At 35.4% G+C, this 22,689-nt stretch overlaps 1 protein-coding gene across 7 annotated transcripts in view; it reads left to right on the top strand.

Annotated features, from left to right (window-relative positions):
• The first annotated feature begins 4,349 nt into the window (after positions 1-4,349).
• ECT2 (epithelial cell transforming 2) overlaps positions 4,350-22,689 on the top strand; it is a 48,427-nt gene continuing 30,087 nt past the window's right edge. Inside the window, exons 1-14 of one of the 7 annotated variants that reach the window (XM_087818318.1) lie at positions 4,364-4,428; positions 5,170-5,267; positions 7,888-8,030; positions 8,635-8,714; positions 8,820-8,912; positions 10,396-10,578; positions 11,705-11,794; positions 12,528-12,635; positions 13,608-13,681; positions 14,405-14,535; positions 14,869-14,984; positions 15,083-15,145; positions 16,991-17,213; positions 21,737-21,873. In XM_087818318.1, coding sequence (XP_087674444.1) covers positions 7,901-8,030; positions 8,635-8,714; positions 8,820-8,912; positions 10,396-10,578; positions 11,705-11,794; positions 12,528-12,635; positions 13,608-13,681; positions 14,405-14,535; positions 14,869-14,984; positions 15,083-15,145; positions 16,991-17,213; positions 21,737-21,873 — 1,428 coding nt within the window. In that variant the 5' untranslated portion in view covers positions 4,364-4,428; positions 5,170-5,267; positions 7,888-7,900. Of the gene's footprint in view, positions 4,440-5,169; positions 5,268-7,719; positions 8,031-8,634; positions 8,715-8,819; positions 8,913-10,395; positions 10,579-11,704; positions 11,795-12,527; positions 12,636-13,607; positions 13,682-14,404; positions 14,536-14,868; positions 14,985-15,082; positions 15,146-16,990; positions 17,214-21,736; positions 21,874-22,689 lie in introns of those variants that run through there. The other 6 variants (XM_087818317.1, XM_087818319.1, XM_087818316.1 and 3 more) reach the window with 6 other exon arrangements.

Below are 22,689 nucleotides of genomic sequence, written 5' to 3'. Positions count from 1 at the left end.
TCTGTTTATACAGTGTTATATCGAGTACTATTTTGAAATGTTACTATTAGTCATAGAAATGTTTATAATTATTTATGATATTTATGTCTTACTAAGGCATTAATAATATAAAATTGTAAACATTCTTTTTTATCTCTGGTAATACTCTTTGTTTTGAAGCCAATTTTATTTGACATTAATATTGCACTTCTGCTTTCTTATGTTGATTGTTTGCATGTTGTGGTGGGCAGTTTCTGAAATGGCTCCCAATAATTCCCATCCTCCCAGTATTCATGCCCTTGCGTAATCCCCTCCCCTGGGCTGTGGGCTGGACCTAGTTAATTGCTCTTAAAGAATTTAATAAGGCAAAGGTGATGGGGAGTTGCTAGGTGCTGGAGATACTGGTGAACAAGACCAATAAGGCTCTTATGGAACTGAAAGCATCTTGATTTCAAAGGTACAAAAAATATAAGCACTACAAATAAATATATTGGTACTTTTATAAGTATAATGTAAAAAATAAATATTAATATACTTAATAAAAAGACAGACTCGATGAATGGAAATAAAACTTTTGATCTTGGTTTTGCCACTAACTAGTTACCTGACCTTAGTAAAGGACTATAACCTCTCTGTTGCTAGTCTTAGTAAAATTCATCTGTAAAGTAAAGAATGAGACTCATGAGCTAAGACTTTTTTTCCACATCTAAAATTTTACTAATCAAATTAGATAATTTGAAATAATGGCCTCATCACATTTGGAAACCTCTTGTTCCATCAAGGAAAGCGAATTCTATTTGTGAAACTTTAAGTGCTAAATCTGTACAGTCTTGCAAATCTATGTCAAGTGATTTATAGCCCATTGATTCATATGAATAAAGCAATGATTCATATCCTAATTACTGGCTATTGAGGTGTGTAAAATAGCTTAGAATGGCTCAAAGTGATTATAATTTCTAAAACTTGTTTTTCAGGCAGAGATGACAGGTTAGAAGATGCTATATTATAACCAACTTGGAAATGGTTATTGGAAATTTTAATTGGAAAATGTTAATAATTCCAAGATAGAACAGAATTCCATGGCTGTTCATTAAACATTTTGGGGAAAAAACCTTAAACGATAAGTTGTTAGAAGGCCTGAATCTTTGTAACTGTAACTACTGTGGCATTACATATAGCTATGTACTTCATAAATGCCTTGAGGGGCTAAGAACAGAAATAGAGGAGAAAAACAGAATGAACTAGAGGAAGAGCAAGTATGAGAGGGAAGTCAGGAAACCTCTGTGACATTACAGTGTTAATATTTAGTTACAGTAAAACATCTAATCCTACGATGAGGCCTTTAAATTTATTATAAAACAGATAATACTATAGGCTGATAACAACATTTCATATTTAGAAATAACATCATTTATTGTTATACATTTAATCACAACTTTAGGTAATAAAAACAAAGTCCATTACAACAAACGTTGTCCATTTATTGCAACATATTTAATAATTTTTCAGGTATACTAGTTCTTATCAGTAGATGTGAACAAACTAGAAAGCTGTAAGAAATCTTATTCACTCTGGTTTGAAGATTGATTGCATGGGTAGTGTGCATACTTGTGAAGGAGGGCGAGTGGAGAAAGAGAGTCCATAACCCCAAACTAACCTTCCCAGCCTCCCAAGATGGAGATGGATTTTGGGGGGGGGGGAGGAAAGAAAGAAGCTGTGAGTAAAGAGGAGGGCATGAACTGGGAGAGGAGCAAGTATGAGAGGGAAGTCAGGAAAGATGGTCCAGAGTGGGCCTCAATTCGGAGATGGAGGTGGGGAAGTTCATTCTCCAAAGTAGCAATCTCAGTAATTTAATCTACGTTTCATTTTCTCCTTCTCAGATATTATTTTATTGCTTGGGGAAAATATGCCACATACTTTAATATATTAAGTACTTAAATTTAGTTCAATTCCTTTAGTATTTTTTGTCTGAAACTTGTTCATTCCGCATCTTAGGAGTTGTGGATGACACACAAGAATTTATTTATTTATTTAGAGAGGGAGGGAGAGGGAGAGGGAGAGAAAGAAACATTATCGATGTGAGAGTGAAACATCTACTGTTGCTTCCCACACACTCCAGCCAACTGAGTAACACTGGCCAGGGCCACAAGAATTTTTTTTAATGGTTTATTCTTTCAAGGAACTTCTCATTTTGATTTATCTATCTACCTAGCTAGCTTAAACTTGAAACAGTTTTGTCCCCTTGACATATGAATTCAAAAACTGTATTTCCAGTGAAGGGTCCTGGAGGAAGAGGGTAGCATTTAACATAAGGAATCTTAGCTAGGACCTGCCTTGGAAAGGAACAGAAACCTGGCCAAGGGCAGCAGCAAGACAGCCACGTCTTCCAGACAAGAAAAGATGGCTTAAGTACAACAGGGTTTCCCTTAGAAGAGAAGAGGGAGATTAGATTTGGTCTAGAAGGACCGTCCTCCTTCTGGTAGGAAAAGAATGCAATGGAGGTTTTCTCTGCATCAAGCTTGGTCTGGTGGGGTTGGGATTTGTGGCTGGCGTAAGGTGAGGCAAAGGGAACAGAAACATAGGTGCCGTACCTCCTGTGGTCAGGGGTGAGAAGGCAGTGCAGAGAACCATCAGTCTCATCAGGAGATTACAGGGCCTCGGCTGAGATAACTGTAGGAGTAAAAGTAGCAGTAATATTAATAGCTAACCTCTATTGCATGCTTATATGCCGGAGTATGTTTTAATCACACACATTAACTCTTCTAATCCTCACAGCCGACGCTGTGAGTTCGGTCCAAGCATGCCATTCTGTAAAAACACAAAACAGGCACAGAGAGGTTAAATAACTTGCTTGAGGTTACATGGTTTGGAAATGTTGTAAGATTGCATTGCCTGTTTATTTGCTAGTCAAACCAACATACATCCCTTTAGAGGAATCGAGTATAACCTTTGTGAGGCTAGCATACAATTTGTGCAGTGACACCATATAGTCAGTCTTTAGGTTTGGGTGCAAAGCCTGTTTAACCGGGGAAATAGGCTGCTCTCACTAGCGTCTTTTCAGCGGCGAGGGTTTCTGGAATGCTGGGCACACCCTAGCTTAAGAATGCAAGCACATTCCAAAGTGAAATTTCAATTACTGTTTTTCTTTTCTTTTGCCTTCACGGTTATCGCAGCATTATAATGAAGGGCAGACTGAAAACGTTCAGTTATAAACAGGGAAATCAAGAATTAGCACACAGCTTCACGCGTTTTGCGTACTGCATTGCAAACTGTTCAGGCATTCTGAGGCGGCCTGACAAAATTAGAAAAAACTGTAAATCCCCATGACCCGTTGGAAACGTTCGGAAGTGTTCCATTTCAAAGAACAAGTTTTCTTCCTGGCTAAGGCTCTGGCTAGGGGTTCCCCTTTCTTCTTTCATGTAAATCCGTGTTTGGGCGGGAGCTATGCAAAGCCCACTTGGGGGAGGCGTACTTTTCTTAAAGAGATTGTATTATATAGAGTATTATGTTTAGAGGATGAAGCAAATAAGATTGTTTCATAAGAACAATAGTTATTACAGGAAAAATGAGAAAGTCTTGGCTATGCTTTAGAGGAAAGTAACAAAAGATCTAATGGGGGGGGGAGGGAGGACATCAGGAAGCAATTTACTTTGGCTCCAGGAGACTCTAGAATCTCCAGACATATTTTTACATGTGTTCAAAGGCAGGCTATATTTTTTTAAATATAATTTTAAAAAAAGTCGGAGGAATATTAGGAAGTTGTTTTAATCATTCACGAAATTCCCTAGACCGGAGTCCAGCGCTTTACGTACATCAGGATTTACATAAGCGGGCTGCCGACTTTAAAAGCCCCTCTGCAGAAGCCCGAGTTAGCCTGTCCTTGTCCCTGCTACGCCCACACCACCAGCCCACCGATAAAGCAGAAAGCATTCGGGCAGGGAAATCCTATAGACAACGGCAACCAGTGGGGGAAAATCGTCTACGGAGGCACTGATATCGTTTAGAGAATTCCGTGCCGCTTAAAAAAAAAAAAAAAAAAAAAAGGAGAGGAGTACCCAGGAAACGGGAAGTTTACTGAGTAAACAAGCTGTTGCTACAAACACACCTGCTACTCCCAGAGGGGAAGCCAGGAGCCACCACCGCCCCCTTCTGGCCACATCCGGGCACTTCTTTAAAAAAAATCCGGACGTTCCTACGTCCGAGGCGTTGGGTTTATTTGAAACACACGCACAACCAATCAGGACGGAGAGCAGCGACCAATCACCGCCCCTCTGGAGACTCCAGCCAATGGGAAGGAGGATGACATCACGCGCCAATCGGCATGGCTTTTAGAGAGAGCGAGGCTCGCTTTTTGAATTGGCTGTGAATGCCTGGGGCGAGGAATGGTAGTAACGGCGCGAAGAATCGGAGCTTGAAAAGGTGGCACTTGCTGGGCGCTTTTTGAGAGTGGTGAGGACTCGGTGGGTGTGAGTGGGGGACGTGAGAGTGGGCGAGAGTCCCGGGAGCTGTGGGCCCCTTTGCTTCAGTCCGACAGCCCCGCCCCGGTGACCGCGAATTCCGGGGCCGCCCAGCCCGGGCTTCCCGGCTCTGGGGGCTTCCCGGCCGCGGTCCCAGCCCGGGGCGTGACGCGCGTGGGGGTGCGCAGCCCACCGGGCTGCCGGGCACCTTCACCCTCACCTGGCGAGGAGCTTCTCCCGGAGGAGTCAGCGGGTGGAGGCAGGGAGTTGGGAAGCGGTCTTGGCCAGCGCACTGCGCTCTGCGGCTCTGGGGGTGGCCGCTGCACCCCGTGTGGCCTTATCGCGGTGGACGCGGTGGCTTCACTCCAGGATTCTTCCCGGCGTCTTCTCTGTGGGCAGTTTAATTTCTACACAGAAGAACCCCGGCCCACGCCGCCCCATCCGCCCCCCGCGCGCCACCCTCTTCCGTACAGATTTGTATGGCTTCGTGGTTAAAGGCGCAGCCTTGGGGATCAGCCGGGGGTTGAATCCCGGTTTTACCGCTACCAGTGTGACTTGGGGGAAGTTCCTTAACCCTCTCTGCTCTGGGTTTCTTTTTCAGCTGGAGATGATAACAGTAGTTGCTTCTTAGGATTGTTGCAGAGATTAAATACAAGCAAAAGGTTTAGAGCAATGTCTGCCACATGTTAAGGGTTACATAAATGTTAATCATAATGTTATGTCCTGTTATCAGTATTGTTGCGGTTGCCAGGAACATCACCAACATATCCAGCATTGCATTTAGCTCCCTCACCCTGAAAGATGATTGCCCCAAAACGAAAGAAACCAAAAGTGAATATTTGTTTAAATGACAAAATTTATCTTTGTAATGAAAAGAGGCATGTGTTATGTGTTATTAGTTAGTGTATTTAGCCAGAAGTTCCTTAAGAATGTTCTTGGCTGAGAAATAAGCTGTATAGTTTTATGAACACTGATTCTATTGTGCTTGTTTTGAAAGCTTACAGCATATGTGAGTAAAAAAGTAATTAGTGTATTTCAGTTTGTATTTGGACTTAAATGTTCTGTCATCATTTTATTGTGAAACTGTTTCCCCCTAAATCTTAAAGCTGTTTTGGCAATTGATCATACACAGTATCACCAGAGATAATTGTAATTTTTAATTACCGGTTGTGGTGGTCTTGAAGAAGATTGGCATAGGGGGAAAATGTAAACTTACAGTGTTTTTGATTTATCACAATCTCCTCCTTTTTTTATAACAGGTTAGTTCATCTCTTGACTTTTTAAAAACATTCTTTTAAGGTGACTTTGAGTGGAAGCATGCTTAGAGCCTTTTCCCCCCATTGGAAACAATTAAGTGTTAGAGACTTAAAACACAAAATATAAGGGCCAGATAGAATTTATCTAGATTCTAAATAAAGTCTTTTATTAACAACTGTTGGAGCATTTCTTTGGAGAGCCTTAGAATAACAGTTGACATGGATGTTTGGTAAAACTGTAAGAAATGTCCACATTGTGAATATTACATGAGAATTGATAATTGTCACTCACTTTAAGACATCATGTATTTAGTTTTCTTCACGACTGGATTTTTCTATTATCTTTTTCACCGATGTGGAAACTGATGCTTAACCTATTAAGTGCAGAGCTGAGACAGGAAGTTGAGTTGTCTGACTTAGAAGTGTGCACTTAACAATTGCACTTAGGACTATTGTTATTAGTTTGCACATCTTCTCACTACTTAGTATCATCATTCAGAAATGATGCTAATGATACCTTACTGTTTTCTCCATAGCATACAGTTTACTTAAACTATTACTTTGCTAGGAATCTGGTGGAAGCCCTGGCCTGTGTAGCTCAGTTGGTTGAGCATCTTCCCAATTGTCCCATGCTAGTTCTATTCCTGGTCAGGTTGCAGGCTTGACCCTACAGTTGGAGGCCTGTAGGAGGCAGCAGATCAATGTTTCACTCACATCAATGTTTCTCTTTCTAAAATAAATAAAAATCATATTTTTAAAAAAAGGAATCTATAAGATACTTGTATATTTATTAATCTGAAAGTAGGGAAGGGTAAGGCATGTACCTTAGATTGGACATGTACTTTCAGATAATTTCTGGAAATTTCAAGATAATAAACTTACATAAAAACTCCCATATGAATGATGAAAATCTGTTCAGCTTTTTTTTTTTTTCCTGCTTGCCCAACTTTTCAACTCTTTAAGTCCTGGAAATCTAAAAAAAAAAAAAGTTTTTTTTCCCATAGTCCAGAGTCATATTGGCACTAACCCATGCATAATTGTTTTCTTTTTTTTTTAAATTTTTACTTATTAATTTTTAGAGAGAGAGAGGAAGGGGGGGGGGAGAGAGAAACATTGATTTGTTGTTCCATTTATTTATGCATTCATTGGTTGATTCTTGTATGTGCCCTTACCAGGATCGAACCTGCAACCTTAGTGTATCGGGACAACACTCCAACCTACTGAGCTACTTGGCCAGGGCTTGTTAATTCTTTTAGAGGAGAGACATTTGTAAGGTAATATGAAAACACAGATTGGAACAGTCCAATTATACATAAGAGGTTCAAAGAAATTTATAGAGAATGATTCGAGAGTGGTGGTTTGGGGATTGAAAGACATGATAAGTGGAGAATTGAGCACTATTAAATGCAGGTAGGTGTGGAGTAAATTGTGACCTGTGAAAAATCTGAGAAATACATTTTGACTGGAGCATATGTGGACGGGAAATTACAAGAGATGAGGCTGAATAGTCAGCTAGGCTAGGACCAAACTGTATAGTGGGTGGTGAATTTGGACTTGATCTTATAGGTAGGAGTGCTTATGGAAGTTCTAAGCAGGGAAGTGATATGGTCACATTTGTTTTCAGGATCATACCCCTGAAATCTGAAGAAATTGGTGTCAGAGAAAGTTGTTTGAAGCTGGTTCTGTTTGTACAGAAGGACATTGTGGCATTAGACTTTGAGAAGAGGGGCCAGGTCCCAGAGATATTTGAGTTGGGATTGGTAGGAATTTTGGGGAGGGTAAATGAGGTAGAGAAGAGTAAGAATGGATCCAGTTTTTGACTGGAATTTTGGGGACGATGGTATTAAAAATGAATATAGGAAGAGAAATAGGTTGGTTGAGGGCAAGTTATAGGGGAGGGAGGTAGAATGATATTTAAGAGTACCTTTTGAGTGTTCACTACGTCAGGTAATGTTCTGAGTACTTCTGATTGTTATTTATTCTATATTCCAGTGAGTTGGATATTAGTATCTTTATAGAGGAGGAAACAGGCTCAGAGAAGTTGAGTGACTTTATTTGTTTGAATATTAAGAAAAATGGGTGATGATGCTTTTTATAAATTCTAGTAGAAAGCAGAGCCTCTATACTTGTTTTGTCCTGCGATCATGTTTGTTTCATGTATGCTTATTCAATTTTTTTCCCCCCAATGAACTTAGAAGAGTATAAACGATGGCTGACAATAGTGTACTAACATCCACTTCTGGGAGGACAAGCTTGGCAGACTCTTCCATTTTTGATTCTAAAGTAACTGAAACTTCTAAGGAAAACTTATTTATTGGACCTACTTCGTATGTTGAAGGTAAATGTGCTTTAAGACACCAAATCATTATTTTAATTCTAAACTTGACTGACTAGAGACTTTTTTGTGATTTAACTGTAACACTGTTAAGCTAGAGTATAGGTATTCAGTAAATATTTGACAGAATCTCTTTATACTTGTAGCTTTTTGATTATTGTTTAGAATAATGCTTTCCAACTTTGAAGGGGAAGTCATGTTGGATATTGCTTTTTCTGTATGTAAGGGCAGTCTGATGGCAACGCTGTTAGCTAGATTATGTTCAGTTATATCAGGTTAGGTGAAAGGACACTTCTTCCCTTAACCCACTATGTAAATGGGTCTTTCCTAACGTTGCATGCACTATTGAAGAGGATGACTGTACAAGATATTGAGTGCCTTTTGTTAGGAGGAGTGCTGATATTTGTATTCTCTGGTATATCAATTTCTTTTCTTTAAAATGATACGTGGCGAAAATGAATAAACTGGGAATAAAGTAATTTTAATATAGAGAATGTTATGATCTCAAAGATGGAAAACAGCAGATGGAGCCAAAAACGGGATTAGGAACTACTGATTTTGATGTTAATTCCTAATAAACATATTTCATCCTTTTTAATTTTAATAGAAGAAATGCCTCAGGTTGAAACAAGAGTGATATTGGTTCAAGAAGCTGGAAAACAAGAAGAACTTATAAAAGCCTTAAAGGTATGGAGTTTTAACTTTTTAATTTTTTTAAATGGCTATTTTTCTTCCATCAGTGTGTAAATAATTTTATAGTTTTAATCTCATACTTAAGTCTCTTTTCCACAGACTATTAAAATAATGGATGTCCCTGTTATAAAGATAAAAGAAAGTTGCCCTGGAAAATCGGATGAAAAATTAATAAAAAGTGTTGTTAATATGGTAGGTTCAGCATTTCATTGCATGTGGCATGCTGCACTTCCCTTGATTGTATTCTTATATTCCACGTATGGTGATTGGGCCTAAATTAGGTGCAGGGTATAGTGTGCACTCTGAAGCTAGATGAATGGAAACAATTTTATATTTCTAAAATTTGGATGTTTCTGAAACCACAAGCTACGTACATGTATTGCAAATAATGGAATCCTTATAATTTGTCATTGTTAAATTTAAATGACATATCATGTATTTATAAAGATACGATACTTTAAATTCTTGATCTTTTTTCTCATTAACTTTATATTCTAAATTCTTGCTGTATTTCCAAAATGATAAATCATAATGATTGACAATCATTAGGGAACTTACCTCAGCGTATAAAATATATCTAATTCTCTATACTGGCTGTAATAGTTTGTGAGGGCTACCATAACAAAATACCACACACTGGGTGGCTTAAGCAACAGAAATGTATTTTCTCACAGTTCCTAGGACTAGAAGTCCAAGATCCAAGGTATCAGCAGGTTTGGTTTCTCTTGAGGCCTTCCCCCCTGGCTTGTAGGTGGCCGCCACTTTCTTGCTGTATCTTCACATGGCCTTTCTTCTGTGTATGCACATCCCTGCTATCTGTTTCCTCCTCTTATAAGGACACAAGACAGATTGGATTAGAGTCCACCCGTGCGACTTCATTTTACCTTAATTACCTCTTGAAAGGCCCTATCATCAAATATAGTCACATTCTAAGGTATAGGGGGTTAGAGTTTCAACATGAATCTTAGGGGTACAAAATTCAGCCAATCACATCAGCCTAGCAAATAAAGCCCAAATCATTTACCCATTCAGAATTTTCTTTTAAATGGATCTCTTTTTTTTTTTTTTTTTTTAATACTGGAGTCCTACAGGTACTTAAATATCTTTATTCTTTTTCATAGATGTACAGTATAAAGTGGTAAATAGTAACTTGCCTTGTTATATTCTACATTTGCCATGCTGCAGCTGCCTACATATTTCACATCTTTCTCATTTCCCTCATATGCACTGAAATGATTATGTTAATTTCACACCCGTTTTGTAGATATTAAGTACCAAAGTTTTCTATTTTTTTGAAGACAATTTGTGCAAGAAGCAACCATATGTATGCATCATTTTCTTGGTCAGAAGAAAAGCAATAGTGGATATCTTTTTAATGCATCCTACTATCAAAATGTGTGTACTTAAATTTATCATTTTTATTTTATATGCATTAAGATGTTAATGTAGATGGAGATATGTATATATAAAAATACAAATAAGCAACTAAAGGAATGGCTGTCACCTATTGAGTATAATGTTTATTATTGTATGATTTTAAAACTTAAGTTTTCTACAAATATAAAATTAAAAATTTTGGTATTGAATTGATTCGTAGTTCTTATTTAGAGAGTTATACGAATGAATTATATAATATATAAATTTTATTTCTATAACTACATGAAAAAAAATCAAGGAAATTAAAGTGCCCTTTGTAAAGATGGAATCAGTGGAAGAATATGAAAGTTTGGATTCTCCAGAATTTGAAAATGTATTCATAGTCATGGACTTCCAGGATCCTGTCTTTACTGAGTTATATAAGACTGATTGTAGAGTTATTGGACCACCAGTTGTATTAAACTGTGCGCAAAAAGGAGAGGTAAGAAGAATGTATCTTTATAATGACTTTTAAAGGTTTAAATTTTTATTCATGAATGTTGGGAAAATTCATTAACAGAAAAATTCTTTTAATTATTGAGAGTATAAAATATTTAGAATAGGGATAGTAGTAGTTAGTGTAGTATAGTCCTTTCTATAGTAATTTTCAGCAGTAAAAATCTAAGACCTTTGAAAGTTAGGCAATAAAAACTATAAATTAATATATAACAGTTATAGCAGAGTTCGTCCCTATTCTTTGGTTTTATTGCTATGTTTTGCCATTATTAAGCTTGCTTTATTAACTTAAACTTGCTTAAGTCATTGTGTTTTTGTTATAGATACTAGTAATAAGCACACGATAATCTTTCTGTTTTGATTGAGAAATATTGTTATCAGAAACCGAGTAAAAATTTTAAAGACCAAGATTAAGAAATAGAATCTTTTTGCGTAATGGCGATAATTAAATATACATGTATTAAATAATTATATACCTATATATTCTTATTCTGATGTATATAGGGTGTCCCTCAAAATGTATACATACACATTGAATAATTTTAAAGGCAGTGTTTATTAAAATACATTTCATTTTCAAAATTGAGCTATCAGCTGTTAAAGTGTAGATACATTTTTTTTTTGGGACACCCTGTATATGTGTTAAACTGGTTAAATTATTTACTAATTACCTCCATTTTTTAAGCTCAAAAATTGGAAGCATATTTGGTTCAAGTATATGTTATATACCTAGTATTTATAAACATTTGACCTGTTTTAACTTTAATTGGAAGCATTTCCAATATGTATAGAGTCGGAAATCTTTCCTTATTGATAATATTTCATGTGTGACGAAGTACATTTGGGACTAAAGGTTTGAATATGTTTAATTTGCAAATCGTAAAGTGTATTTAGATATGTGTATCAAGTATGATTTGGGAATTGTGGGAATTTTTTTATTGTAAAACTCGCAATCTCTCTCTTTGCTATTTTTGTTGCATATTGAAAAATGCAAGTAAATTTTTGGACTGGGATAGTTGATTGGCAAGAGGGAAGATATGTTTAACTTGAGAAAGATGTATTCTATTTTCTACCATAAAGAAAACTCACAGATTTAAAATTGTATTCTTCAGCCTTTGCCATTTTCATGTCGTCCACTCTATTGTACAAGCATGATGAATCTAGTACTGTGCTTTACTGGATTCAGGAAGAAAGAAGAACTAGTAAGTATTTCAAAACATTCTATTTAAAGAATACTTTTTCCAGCAAAACAAATTTAAATTGGCACTATTTTTGATCATTGCCTCATTGTTCTATTTAAAGGTTTTGAAGGAGAAATTACTATGACTATACCAGTTTTAAATTTTGTGAAGAAACATTCTGAAGAGCCTTGTAAAGGAACAAATATTTTGTCTAGTATGGCTAGCATATGAATTAACAGAAAAATTTCATAACTGCCTAATCTGTTTAAACTGTCCTTTTGTCCAGTATCCTATCAGCTACATTATTTGAAGATTTTGTTCACACATTGCAATTTTTTGTTACACAAGTTCAGCCTTAAAATATTCTTATTGCCCTAGAGAATTCACAGAAATTTCTTTGATTCGTAAAATTTTCTATGTTGGAGCTAATGGAGTATTACTCTAATTTTGTGGGAGGAATCTTGGTGTGATGTAATCTCATGTTATAAAAACAGTAATATATTTACCTGTATGAAAGTCAGTTTAACTAAGTTTTGTGTGATCATCTTTACTAGCTTATCACTATAATTTTGCCTGTGCCAATAAAGCAGATGAATCTTTTTTTTTTTTTTTACATAAAGTTTATATCTTTATAAAACCCCCTATGTGTACCTTTTATAACGAGAAAGTATTCAGTAAATGCTAAATGAACTGTAAACATAGTTTAAAATTTTGTTTAATTATGAAGTTAATGTTACTTAATTTTTCTTTTGAGGTCAGATTGGTGACATTGGTCCATCACATGGGTGGCATTATTCGAAAAGACTTTAATTCCAAAGTTACACATTTGGTGGCAAATTGTACACAAGGAGAAAAATTCAGGGTATGTAAATTTGGGTATTTTTGTGTATTTCAATATAGCATCATTTGGGAATAGATTTAATAATAGCATTCTCATCTCTTTCTCCTATACTTTACTGAAGATCAGAAATTCAATTTTTGCTTTATGTACATTTAGCAAAAATTTTAAATCACAGGAGTGTGGTCTCAGGTTTTAAGGTGCCAATGGAACGTGACAGATCTTCAGAGATGAGTAGGATTGTGGAGGTTTTCTAGATGGATAAGATTTCAGGCAGATGAATACTATTAGCAAAGGTTACTATGAGCATTGGTGAATGAGAGGGGTCAGGAGGTGATAAGAGCAGATATTTCACTCTTGTCTCAGTGGTCTTTATAAGAATGGAGCAGAGCTATGTTTTTATAAAATGATTCTAAGATTTGTGAAAATTTTAAAACAACAGGAGAAAGTACTTTTATTAGGATTAAATCTTAGTTTAAGATTACACTTGAATATGTATCTTAGGGAGAGTTTATCTCTGTTTCCACCCTCCATCAGTATTTATTATTTATATAGCAAATGGTAATTTCAGTATAATGTTGAATTCCTGAGAATTCATATTTTCAAATTTATACTGAAGTTTTTAGTTACTTAATCAGATGTTTTCTTCTGTAGCGCTGTCTTGAGGGTCAGTTCTTTCAAGGGAGCAAACATGAAGAAAGGAGAAATGAAATATAATAAAGGTGAACTTAATCAACTTAAGAGATATACTTATTTAAAGTAAAATAAGGAAATGGTTTGCACATCATAGAATTTGTTTTAAGGTTATTTTAACCTAAATTGTATGATTGAAAGAGCATTTTTTTCTGTTAATTTTTCTTTATATTATATTACATTACAAAGTAGATGAACAATGATCTAAAACTGTAAAAAAGTATGTATACAATTGCTTAGAACTTCCATGAATGCAGTTATTTAAAGTAAAAATTAATAGTAGTTTAATGCTTATATTTTTAGATTGCTGTGAGCCTAGGCACTCCAATTATGAAGCCAGAATGGATTTATAAAGCTTGGGAAAGGCGGAATGAACAGTAAGTGTTTAAAAATTCAGTAGTTTGTTATGTGAATTAAACATGTTATCTTATAAAGGTAAACTCACATGCTTCAAACCCTAATTCATAGCTAGTATAGAAAAAAAATGAAATCAATCTTTGGGTAGCTTAAGGAATAAAGGCTAGGAAGAGCAAAGTTATAAAAAAAAAAAAAAAATGAAATATGAAGATTGGAAGATGCCTTTGGTTACCTTTGGACTTTATTTTGTGAAATAATTCTGTTTATCATAAAAACTGTAAAATTATTAATATCTTAACGCATCTAGGTGTTTGGATTGTGTTGTATTTTTTCTTATGTTTTTCTGGTTACATTTTAAGTGGTGATTGCAATTCATAATCTTTTTAAGCTTTCCAACCTCATAATTCCTCGCTATTTTACTTTTTCATTATTTAATATTTCATGAAACTAGAACACCTGGAATACACATAAAATTTTATGTGCAGAGCAGGAATTTGAATCTTGTAAAAATTATCCATGATCAAATTTTGGCAGAAGTTAATTCAGGATGACTGAGGACATATCAATTGTTTTTAAACTTTTTTTTGTTTTAAAATGTTAAAGTTTTCGTTAACATTTCAGGACCAGATGTAAAATATTTTCAATAAATGGATTTCGCTAAAACCTTGAGAATTATAAATTGATGTACCTAATTTGTTGAATTTAAGTTAAGCTGGTTTTAGAAGAATGTATTTTGTTTTTAGGGATTTCTGTGCATCAGCTGATGACTTTAGAAATGAATTTAAAGTTCCTCCATTTCAAGATTGCATTTTAAGTTTCCTGGGATTTTCAGATGAAGAGAAAACCAGTATGGAAGAAATGACTGAAATGCAAGGTAGAATTTGGCATAATTTAAAAGTTTTATGCATATATTTTATTCCCCACTCCTGCCTAATGACTTGCTGGTGAATATGCCTCAAAAAATTTGGGTTTGGCCCTGGCCGGGAGGCTCAGTTGATTGGAGCATCATCCCATATACTGAAAGGTCATGGGCTCGATTCCCAGTTAGAGCACATACCTAGGTTTCGGGTTTTGTCCCTGGTTGGGGCGTGTATGAAAGACAACTGGTCAATGTTTCTCCCTCTCCCCACCTTCCTTTCTCGGGAAAATAAATAAAAATTTGTGAATGAAGATAATTTGTCTTATGTTTATATGCATTTTTCTTTAGGGGGTAGCTATTTACCAGTTGGAGATGAAAGGTGCACTCACCTTATAGTTGAAGAGAATATAGTAAAAGAACTTCCATTTGAACCTTCAAAGAAACTTTATGTTGTTAAGCAAGAGGCAAGTAATTCTAAAATGTGATTTGTTTTCTAAAAATATTACCATTGGCTTTTCTTATAAGGTGAATTCTTAATTAAAATGTTCTTTTTCTCACCTAGTGGTTCTGGGGAAGCATTCAAATGGATGCCCGAGCTGGAGAAACTATGTATTTATATGAAAAGGTATGCTTTTTTTCTTTTTTTTTTTACCATAGTCAATTTGTTCTGTGAATTTGATTGTATAAAAATGACACTTTCGCCTGGCCACCCTGGCTCAGCAGTTGAGCATTGACCTATGATCCAGGAGATTGAGGTTCAGTTCCCGGTCGGAGCATATGCCAGGCTTATGGGCTCGATCTCCAATGGAGGGTTGTGCAGGAGGCAGCGGATCAATGACTCTCATAATTGATGTTTCTAATTTGTCTCTCCCTCTCCTTTCCTCTCTCTGAAATCAATAAAGATACATTAAAAAAAAAAGACATTTTCTATCCAAAAAGAGCATGGTGTAATTAGCATACAGGTCATCTTTTACGTCATGTTTAGGAGTTTGAGAACAATTAGATATTGAGTAGTAGTCTATGTATATTTAGGTGAAACCACTCATTGTAATGGATATTGTAATCCTTTATATGTCATTCTGTGCTAATACGTGATATTATTATGGATAGTAGTGTCCCTATCTTCAGAAACTTAGAACTGTGAGGGAAAGACAGATATGCAGAGAGTTACAGTGCAGAATTGTATGTGCTATAGTTAAGTAATGTATTTTAACCAGCCTCATTTGGAAAGACTCTGGTAGGACTGAAAAGACCAAATAAATGTTGAGCCAACTTATTAGGCTAACCTGGTAAGGACATTCAAGTAAGACAGCATGTGGGAGTGGGTATGAAAGCTTGAAAGTATATTAAAATAGCAAGTAGTTTAGTGTGGCTTTAGAAAAGAATGTGGGAAAGGCGGCCAACAGATAAAGCTTACTATTAAGAAATGGGCAGAATTACGAAGTTTTTAATAATGTTGAAAAGATTTAGATTTTATCCTATAAGTCAGCGATTTTCAACCTTTTCTATCTCATGGCACACATAAATTACTTAGTAAAATTCTGCTGCATACCAAAAGTACATTTTTTTGTCAATCTGACAAAAAATAGATATAATTTTGATTCATTCACACTGGATCGCTATTGTTGTGTTGGCTGTTGTAATTTTTTTATTGGACATTCTAAGGGAAAAGAGGTCAGTGCTCCTGAATAAATAGGCATTGCATGTTTAAAAATTCTTGTGGCACACCAGTTAAAAATCACTGCTATAAGTATTGGGAGCCATTTAATGTTAAAGGGGAAGATGCCATTAAAAAAAATGACTGTAGTAGTAGAATGTAAGCAAGAAAATCTAGCCTTCATGCTTATCTTGGTGGAATGGTATCATTCACCAAAATGTGGCATAAAGCTATAGAAGCAGGCTTTAAGGGAAGATTTACTTCAGTTTGGGATTTAATAATTTTGAATAGAATATTGAAGATGAGGTGTGGATTTATTGTGTTTCTATAAAACCCAAACAGATATGTGCTATATTGTGTTCTTTTTAGACTCTTCTCAATGTTAGGTTCTTAAATGTTTTAGATATTGAGAGAGAGCTCTTAAAATCAAGTGTTATTTGACAAATATTGGAGAACACTATGTTCAGCACTATGCTAAATGCTAGGGATACAGTGAAACAAAATATGAATGGCTCCTGCTGTCCTGGAGTTTATGGCCTAACTGAGGAATAGACAGTAAACAAGCTTACAGACGAATATGTAATGGTGATAGTGCTATGAAGAAAAAGAATGAAGTGCTGGGGTTAGACAATTACAGTGGTCCCTTGACTATTACATTTTATGAAGCTTCTGAATTACCTGGCCGAGTGTAGAGTTGTAAAATTATTGTGCAAAATCCATGTCTTGTCAGACTCATAAATATATTTTTCTTTTGTAACTGTCTCAGTAAAGAACCATGGAAGTGAAATTGAGATTTTGTGCTTTTGATTGCAGGCTAATACACCTGAGCTCAAGAAATCAGTGTCACTGCTTTCTCTAAGTACTCCAAACAGCAACCGCAAAAGACGACGTTTAAAAGAGACACTTGCTCAGCTTTCAAGAGAGACAGACCTGTCACCTTTCCCTCCTAGTAAGCGCCCATCAGCTGAACATTCCCTTTCTATAGGGTCACTTCTAGATATCTCCAACACACCAGAGTCTAGCATTAACTATGGAGGTAATTCACATTTTAAAAAATTTATCTTTAGAATATAGTGGACTGGAATGATTATTAAAGCATAGATAAATCTCTGCTATAGTGACTTTGAAAGACTCTGCCTTGAATTACCTTTGTTCTAGTGGAAGAGAAAAGGCACATGAAAATGCTTTTATTTAATGATTGTTTACTATATGCTAAGTGCTTTTTATATTTTGTGTATTTCTAAGATAGATTTCATTTCTCCTATTTTACAGATGACTACACTGAGGTTAGAGAAATAACTTACTAAGGGTCATACAGCTAGAAAGTGATGGAGCTGTTCAAAGAGCAAATTTTTAGCACTAGCTAAACAAAATCACAGATGTATTATGGGGAAAACAGACAGTGAATTCAGCGGAGGGTGAATTCATTTTGTTCTCAACTGATTCAGGGAAGCTTCTACAATTAATTCTGTTGATCATGAATTTTATTTTTTAGTCAGCATACATATATATTGTGTTTTCTAGATTTAATAAATAAAACTTTCCCTTGATCTCATAACACTCTCCACTTACCCCATTTCTTCCCTTTCACATGAGTACTTTTCAAAGAATTACTTTGATCCATTGTTTCATTTCCTTGCTTTTCATTGTCTTTTTAATCCATTCCAATTGAACTTCAGCCCCCCTACTATGAGAAATTGGCTCTTGCTGGGGAGATGACAGTTTTTATGCAACCAGTAGCACTCAACACATGAACAACTACTTATTTCTGGACACATTTTTTTCTCTTGGCTTTTGTACATTACTCATTTCTCATTCTCCTTTGCCTAGCTTCACTCTGCACCTCCGAATATTGAATGCTATTCTTGTGTTGTTTCTTCTCTATTTTATTTTCCCTAAATGATCTCATTTAATTCCATGGCTTTAACATTTATATGCTGATGACCCCAGAATTTGTCATCTTCCCTCTCCAGTTGCCTACTCCATACCTCCTTGTCCACATCTTTAACATAACATTATCAAATTAGAACTTTCGATTCTCTCTACCACTTTCAACGCTATTCCTTTGCCATCCTTTATCAACTCTTTCTGTAGAAAAGATCTCTCTTAGACAATTGCAGTGGTCTACTAAATGGTTTCTCTATATCCATTTTTGCCTTTTTACATGTAGCACTTACAGAGGTCTCTAAAACTATATAAATTAGATCTTGCCACTCTGCTTAAAGTCATTCAGTGGCTTTGTATTACCATAGCTTTCAAGTTCCTATGTAATCCTTCCTCACCTACTTCTAACCTCATGTGGTATCATGCTCTCCAGCGATACTCTCTAAGCTCCATTTACACTATCTTAGTTATTCTTTGAATATTTCTACTACATCCGTGGCTTAGGAACATGATACTTGCTCTCTCTGCCTTAAAGAAATTCTGTTGAGCTCTCTGTAAAGCCAAGCCCCTGTTCTACCACTCTTTTCTACCAACTCATCACCTGGTTGTTGTCTTCAGTAGTAGTTATCACTGTTAGAAATTATATTTTTTGTTTACTTACTTATTTTAGTTGCTTCACCAGAATCTAAGTTTTAAGAGAAAAAGAACCTTGTCTATTTTACTCTTTGCTTTATTCCAGTGCCTAGTACAGAGTAGGTACTCAGTAAATATTCATGGAATGAATTGAAAGTCATTTTAAGGTAGACCCAGAAAAATGAGGTGGATTTGAGAATATAAGAGGAGCAAGAATATAGTTGGTATACAAATTAAGTTTTTAGGGAATAATGAATAGATCCATTTACTTGGAGTATAGAGGAGTAAAAGTTAATTAGAAAGGTTAATTGGGGCCTAATATTAGAGGACTTTGAAATCAGACTGGCATGTCTGAAGTATATATCAATAAGGAACTTTAGAAACTCTTGAGTAGCAGAGTAATTGAGTAGGTAATTTGTAGTGGATTAGCCTGAAGAATGATTAGAAGGGAGGCAGTCTAGAGATAGCTAGACCGTGAAGTAAACTACAGTGGCTTGGGCCACAAGATGAATGATAAGGCCTTGAACCAGGATTGGAAAGAAAAGCAGTGTTGGGGAAATATTGATAGAATGGGGTGATAGGAAGGGAATAAGAAGACAGAAGACAGCAAAGTATTAAATGGAAGAAATGTTACCTTGGCAAAAATAGGAAGTTTATATTTTGGGTGAAGATAGTACAGTTTTAGAGAAAATCCAGGTTAAATTGAGGCAGTACTGTCCAGTAGGCATTTGGAAAAGTTCAACCAGGTGCTTGTACAGGGGATTATAATTAAATGCATAGATCTGAGAGTTTATTGGTTCTGTAATTATGGACATAATGGGCATGAGGTGGTAAGAGCTGATGATAAAGGACTGAAATTTGAAAATACATTATGGGACAGGAGAGGTAAATGAACCACTAAAAAAAATAGACATGACAATACTAATATATTAGATAGTCTGTAATAGACTCTGTCGTAGATCACTGCCTAGACACAGTAATTAAATTAGATCATTAGATCAGTGTATGTCAATCCCTCCCCCCAACAAAGTATCCTTTAATGTCAGAGGCTTCTCAGTCTAGTGACAGTAAACTGAAAAACATGGCATGTGGGAAGTTCTTTGAAGTCTGTTATTTTTAAAAAGTGTTCAAAACTCCATAGTAGTCTTGATTGTTTTAATAATGCCTAAAATTATTTTTCATTGAGTAAAATTGGTATGCTGGGACTATATAGTGTCTTTCTCATGTCATTCTATTATATGTTACACATTTCTTTTCCTACTGTAAAACTTTCTATTACAAGATTCTGTATATAGTGTTGAAATACTCTAATCACACTGATAGTAAGAAAATGTATTTTAAGATTTTATAAAATTAAAAAAATTTTTCTTGAAATACATACAAAATATATGAATGCACCTTCCCTGCACTTTGGGTTGGACTGGATGTTTTATGTTAAGATACTTTGAACTAACAAAGAATTTGCAGTTGATGTTGGGTATTTTTTGAAGGAGGCTTTCTCCATATATAGGGTTTCCCAAAAAAATGTATACACACTCTTTGAATAATTATAAAGGCATTGTTTATTAAAATACATTTCATTTTCAGAATTGATCTATCAGCTTGTTACTGGTGAGATGATGAGACCTTGGTTCTTGTCTTATTGAAGATTTCAATCAAGAGACAAAGTGTAGAAAAGCAAGCACGAATTCATTGACCACAGGAAAAACACACTTAGGACAGTGCAACTACGAAGGGCATAGAAGTAGCAGCAGGAGAGCATAGGCTGGGCTGCTTTGGCTCACTGGGAAGTCAGAGAAAAGGGGGCCTTGGAGACAAGTTCCCACTGCCTGTTGCTCTCCTGGTTGCAAATCTCACGGGGTTCCTTGGGGCTTAGGAGATACATGCCTATAGGGGAAGGAGAGAGGGAAGGGAATGGCACTGGCATGCTCCCTGGAGGACCTCCTGGGACCTTTGTTTTTAGGGGTTTTAAAGGCTGAGTATTTGGGGGAGGCCTTAGGGGAGAATCAATAGAATATTCATTGACTTTATCTGCTGTACCAAAATGGGTTCTCTCTTAATTTGTCTGTCCTTGGGTGTGGGTGGCAAATGGCACTAATTGGATTTCTGTTATCTGTCTGAGTAGGGTGATGTAAGGTATTTACCCTCTTAACTGTCCTTGGTTTAGGAAAGATAGGATTTACTAGGTGGCTGCAAACTGCTGTTTAACTATCTGAATAGTTTCCCTATTCCGAATGTCCTGGAAATTTCCTAGCTCCTTACTATTCTGTAACAAGCTGTTAAAGTGTGTATACATTTTTTGGGGACACCCTATATATATGAAAAATTTTCTGTTATTGTAATTGTGTAATCATAACCTTTTTCTCCTTTTAAACTTAAATGTTACTGTATGTTGCTTTTTATTTTGAAATAGTTTCAGGTTGTAAAAAAACTGCAAAACTAGTACAAAGATTCCCATACTCTCTACTCAAATTTTCCAAATGGAAATATTCTATGTTTGCTTTAACATTCATTCTTAGTATATGCAGTGTTTTGAGAGTACGTTGCAGATATCTTGTGCCTTTACCTCTAAATAAATTTATTTTTCCCCAAAATATAGGGACATTTCTTGTATTGTAATTAGGAAATTAACATTAATACTATAATCTACCTGGCAGACCTTCACATTTTATCAGTTCCATTAGTGTCCTAATGTCCTTTTTTCTTTTGCTAAAAGAAAAAAGTTTTTTTTCTGGTATAGGATCCAACCCTGGATCACAGGTTATCTATTCTAATCTGGAACAGTTCTTTAATCTTTGTTTTTAAGACCTTGACATTTTTGAAGAGTACTGGCCATTTATTTAGCAAAATGTCAATTTGGAGTCATTGATAATTTTGACAATTTTTTTTCTAGCCTCATGAGGAAAGTTTACTTTAATGAACATCTATATGGTGGTATATTTATAAGAGTTGGTATCCTTCCCTTTTTCTGTTAAATCTGTGCAATGTTTAGTACTTATGTCTGGCCTGCATTTTAAATCAGTCCTCCTTTTTACCTTTTAGAAACACCAAAGTCTTGTACTAAGTCTTCTAAAAATTCTACTCCAGTTCCTTCAAAGCAGTCAGCCAGGTGGCAAGTTGCAAAAGAGCTCTATCAGACTGAAAGTAATTATGTAAATATATTGGCCACAATTATTCAGGTGAGTTTGGTTGCAAAATGATTTCTGTTGCAGTGTTTCTAAGTAAAAATGTCTATGAGATGTTACTTCTTACAAGCAAATTACATAAGCATAGAATTTGAACATAGATATTAAAAATGAAAATGTGTGACAAAAACTGCTGTTAGGGAAATGCCATAACTGTAATAGTAGCTTTTATTCATGCAGATATAGCACTATATTTTAGAGTGACTTTAAAGAGAGAAGGATCCTGATTAGATGATCATAGAGGAACCGAGTTTAATTCAGAACTTTGCAGGTTTCTTGTTAAGGTACTGAATTTATATTTATATTTGGAAGTGATAGGTAACTTTTTCTGAAAGTGTGTTCTAGAGGTATTGCTTTTGGTAGTACTCTGTTGCTTTAGGTAAGTAGCACTGTATATATGTGAAAAACCAATGGCAATGAAGTATAACAACATGGATATCAGTAATTTTTAAAAAATCCTTTATGTCAAGTTTTCTTAGACTTTGCAATGATGAGTCATAAATGTTAACTCATTTCTTACCACTATCAAAATGTACTATGAAGTTATTTCTGAAGAAAAAACAATTCTAATGAATACTTGTAATGAAATTGAAGAAGATATTAAGGAGTAAATTGAAATTCAAATCAAGGTTCTGAAAGACATAATAATAAGACATTATTTTGGAATCTGTAGAAAGAAGGAATCAGTTTGCATTAGGTAATGACAGAGATAGTTTGTTAAGAAAATAAAGTTAATACCATCAAACTTGTCTTTGAATAGAAAAATGATAGTGATAAGAAATGGAAAGACTTCTTTCTTGGTAGTAATGG

This window comes from Miniopterus natalensis, chromosome 6 (assembly GCF_054644295.1).
Source record: "Miniopterus natalensis isolate mMinNat1 chromosome 6, mMinNat1.hap1, whole genome shotgun sequence".
NCBI classification, from domain to species: Eukaryota; Metazoa; Chordata; class Mammalia; order Chiroptera; family Miniopteridae; genus Miniopterus; species Miniopterus natalensis.
Note: the sequence above shows the minus strand (reverse complement) of the source record. Positions and strands in the feature narration are given on the sequence as shown.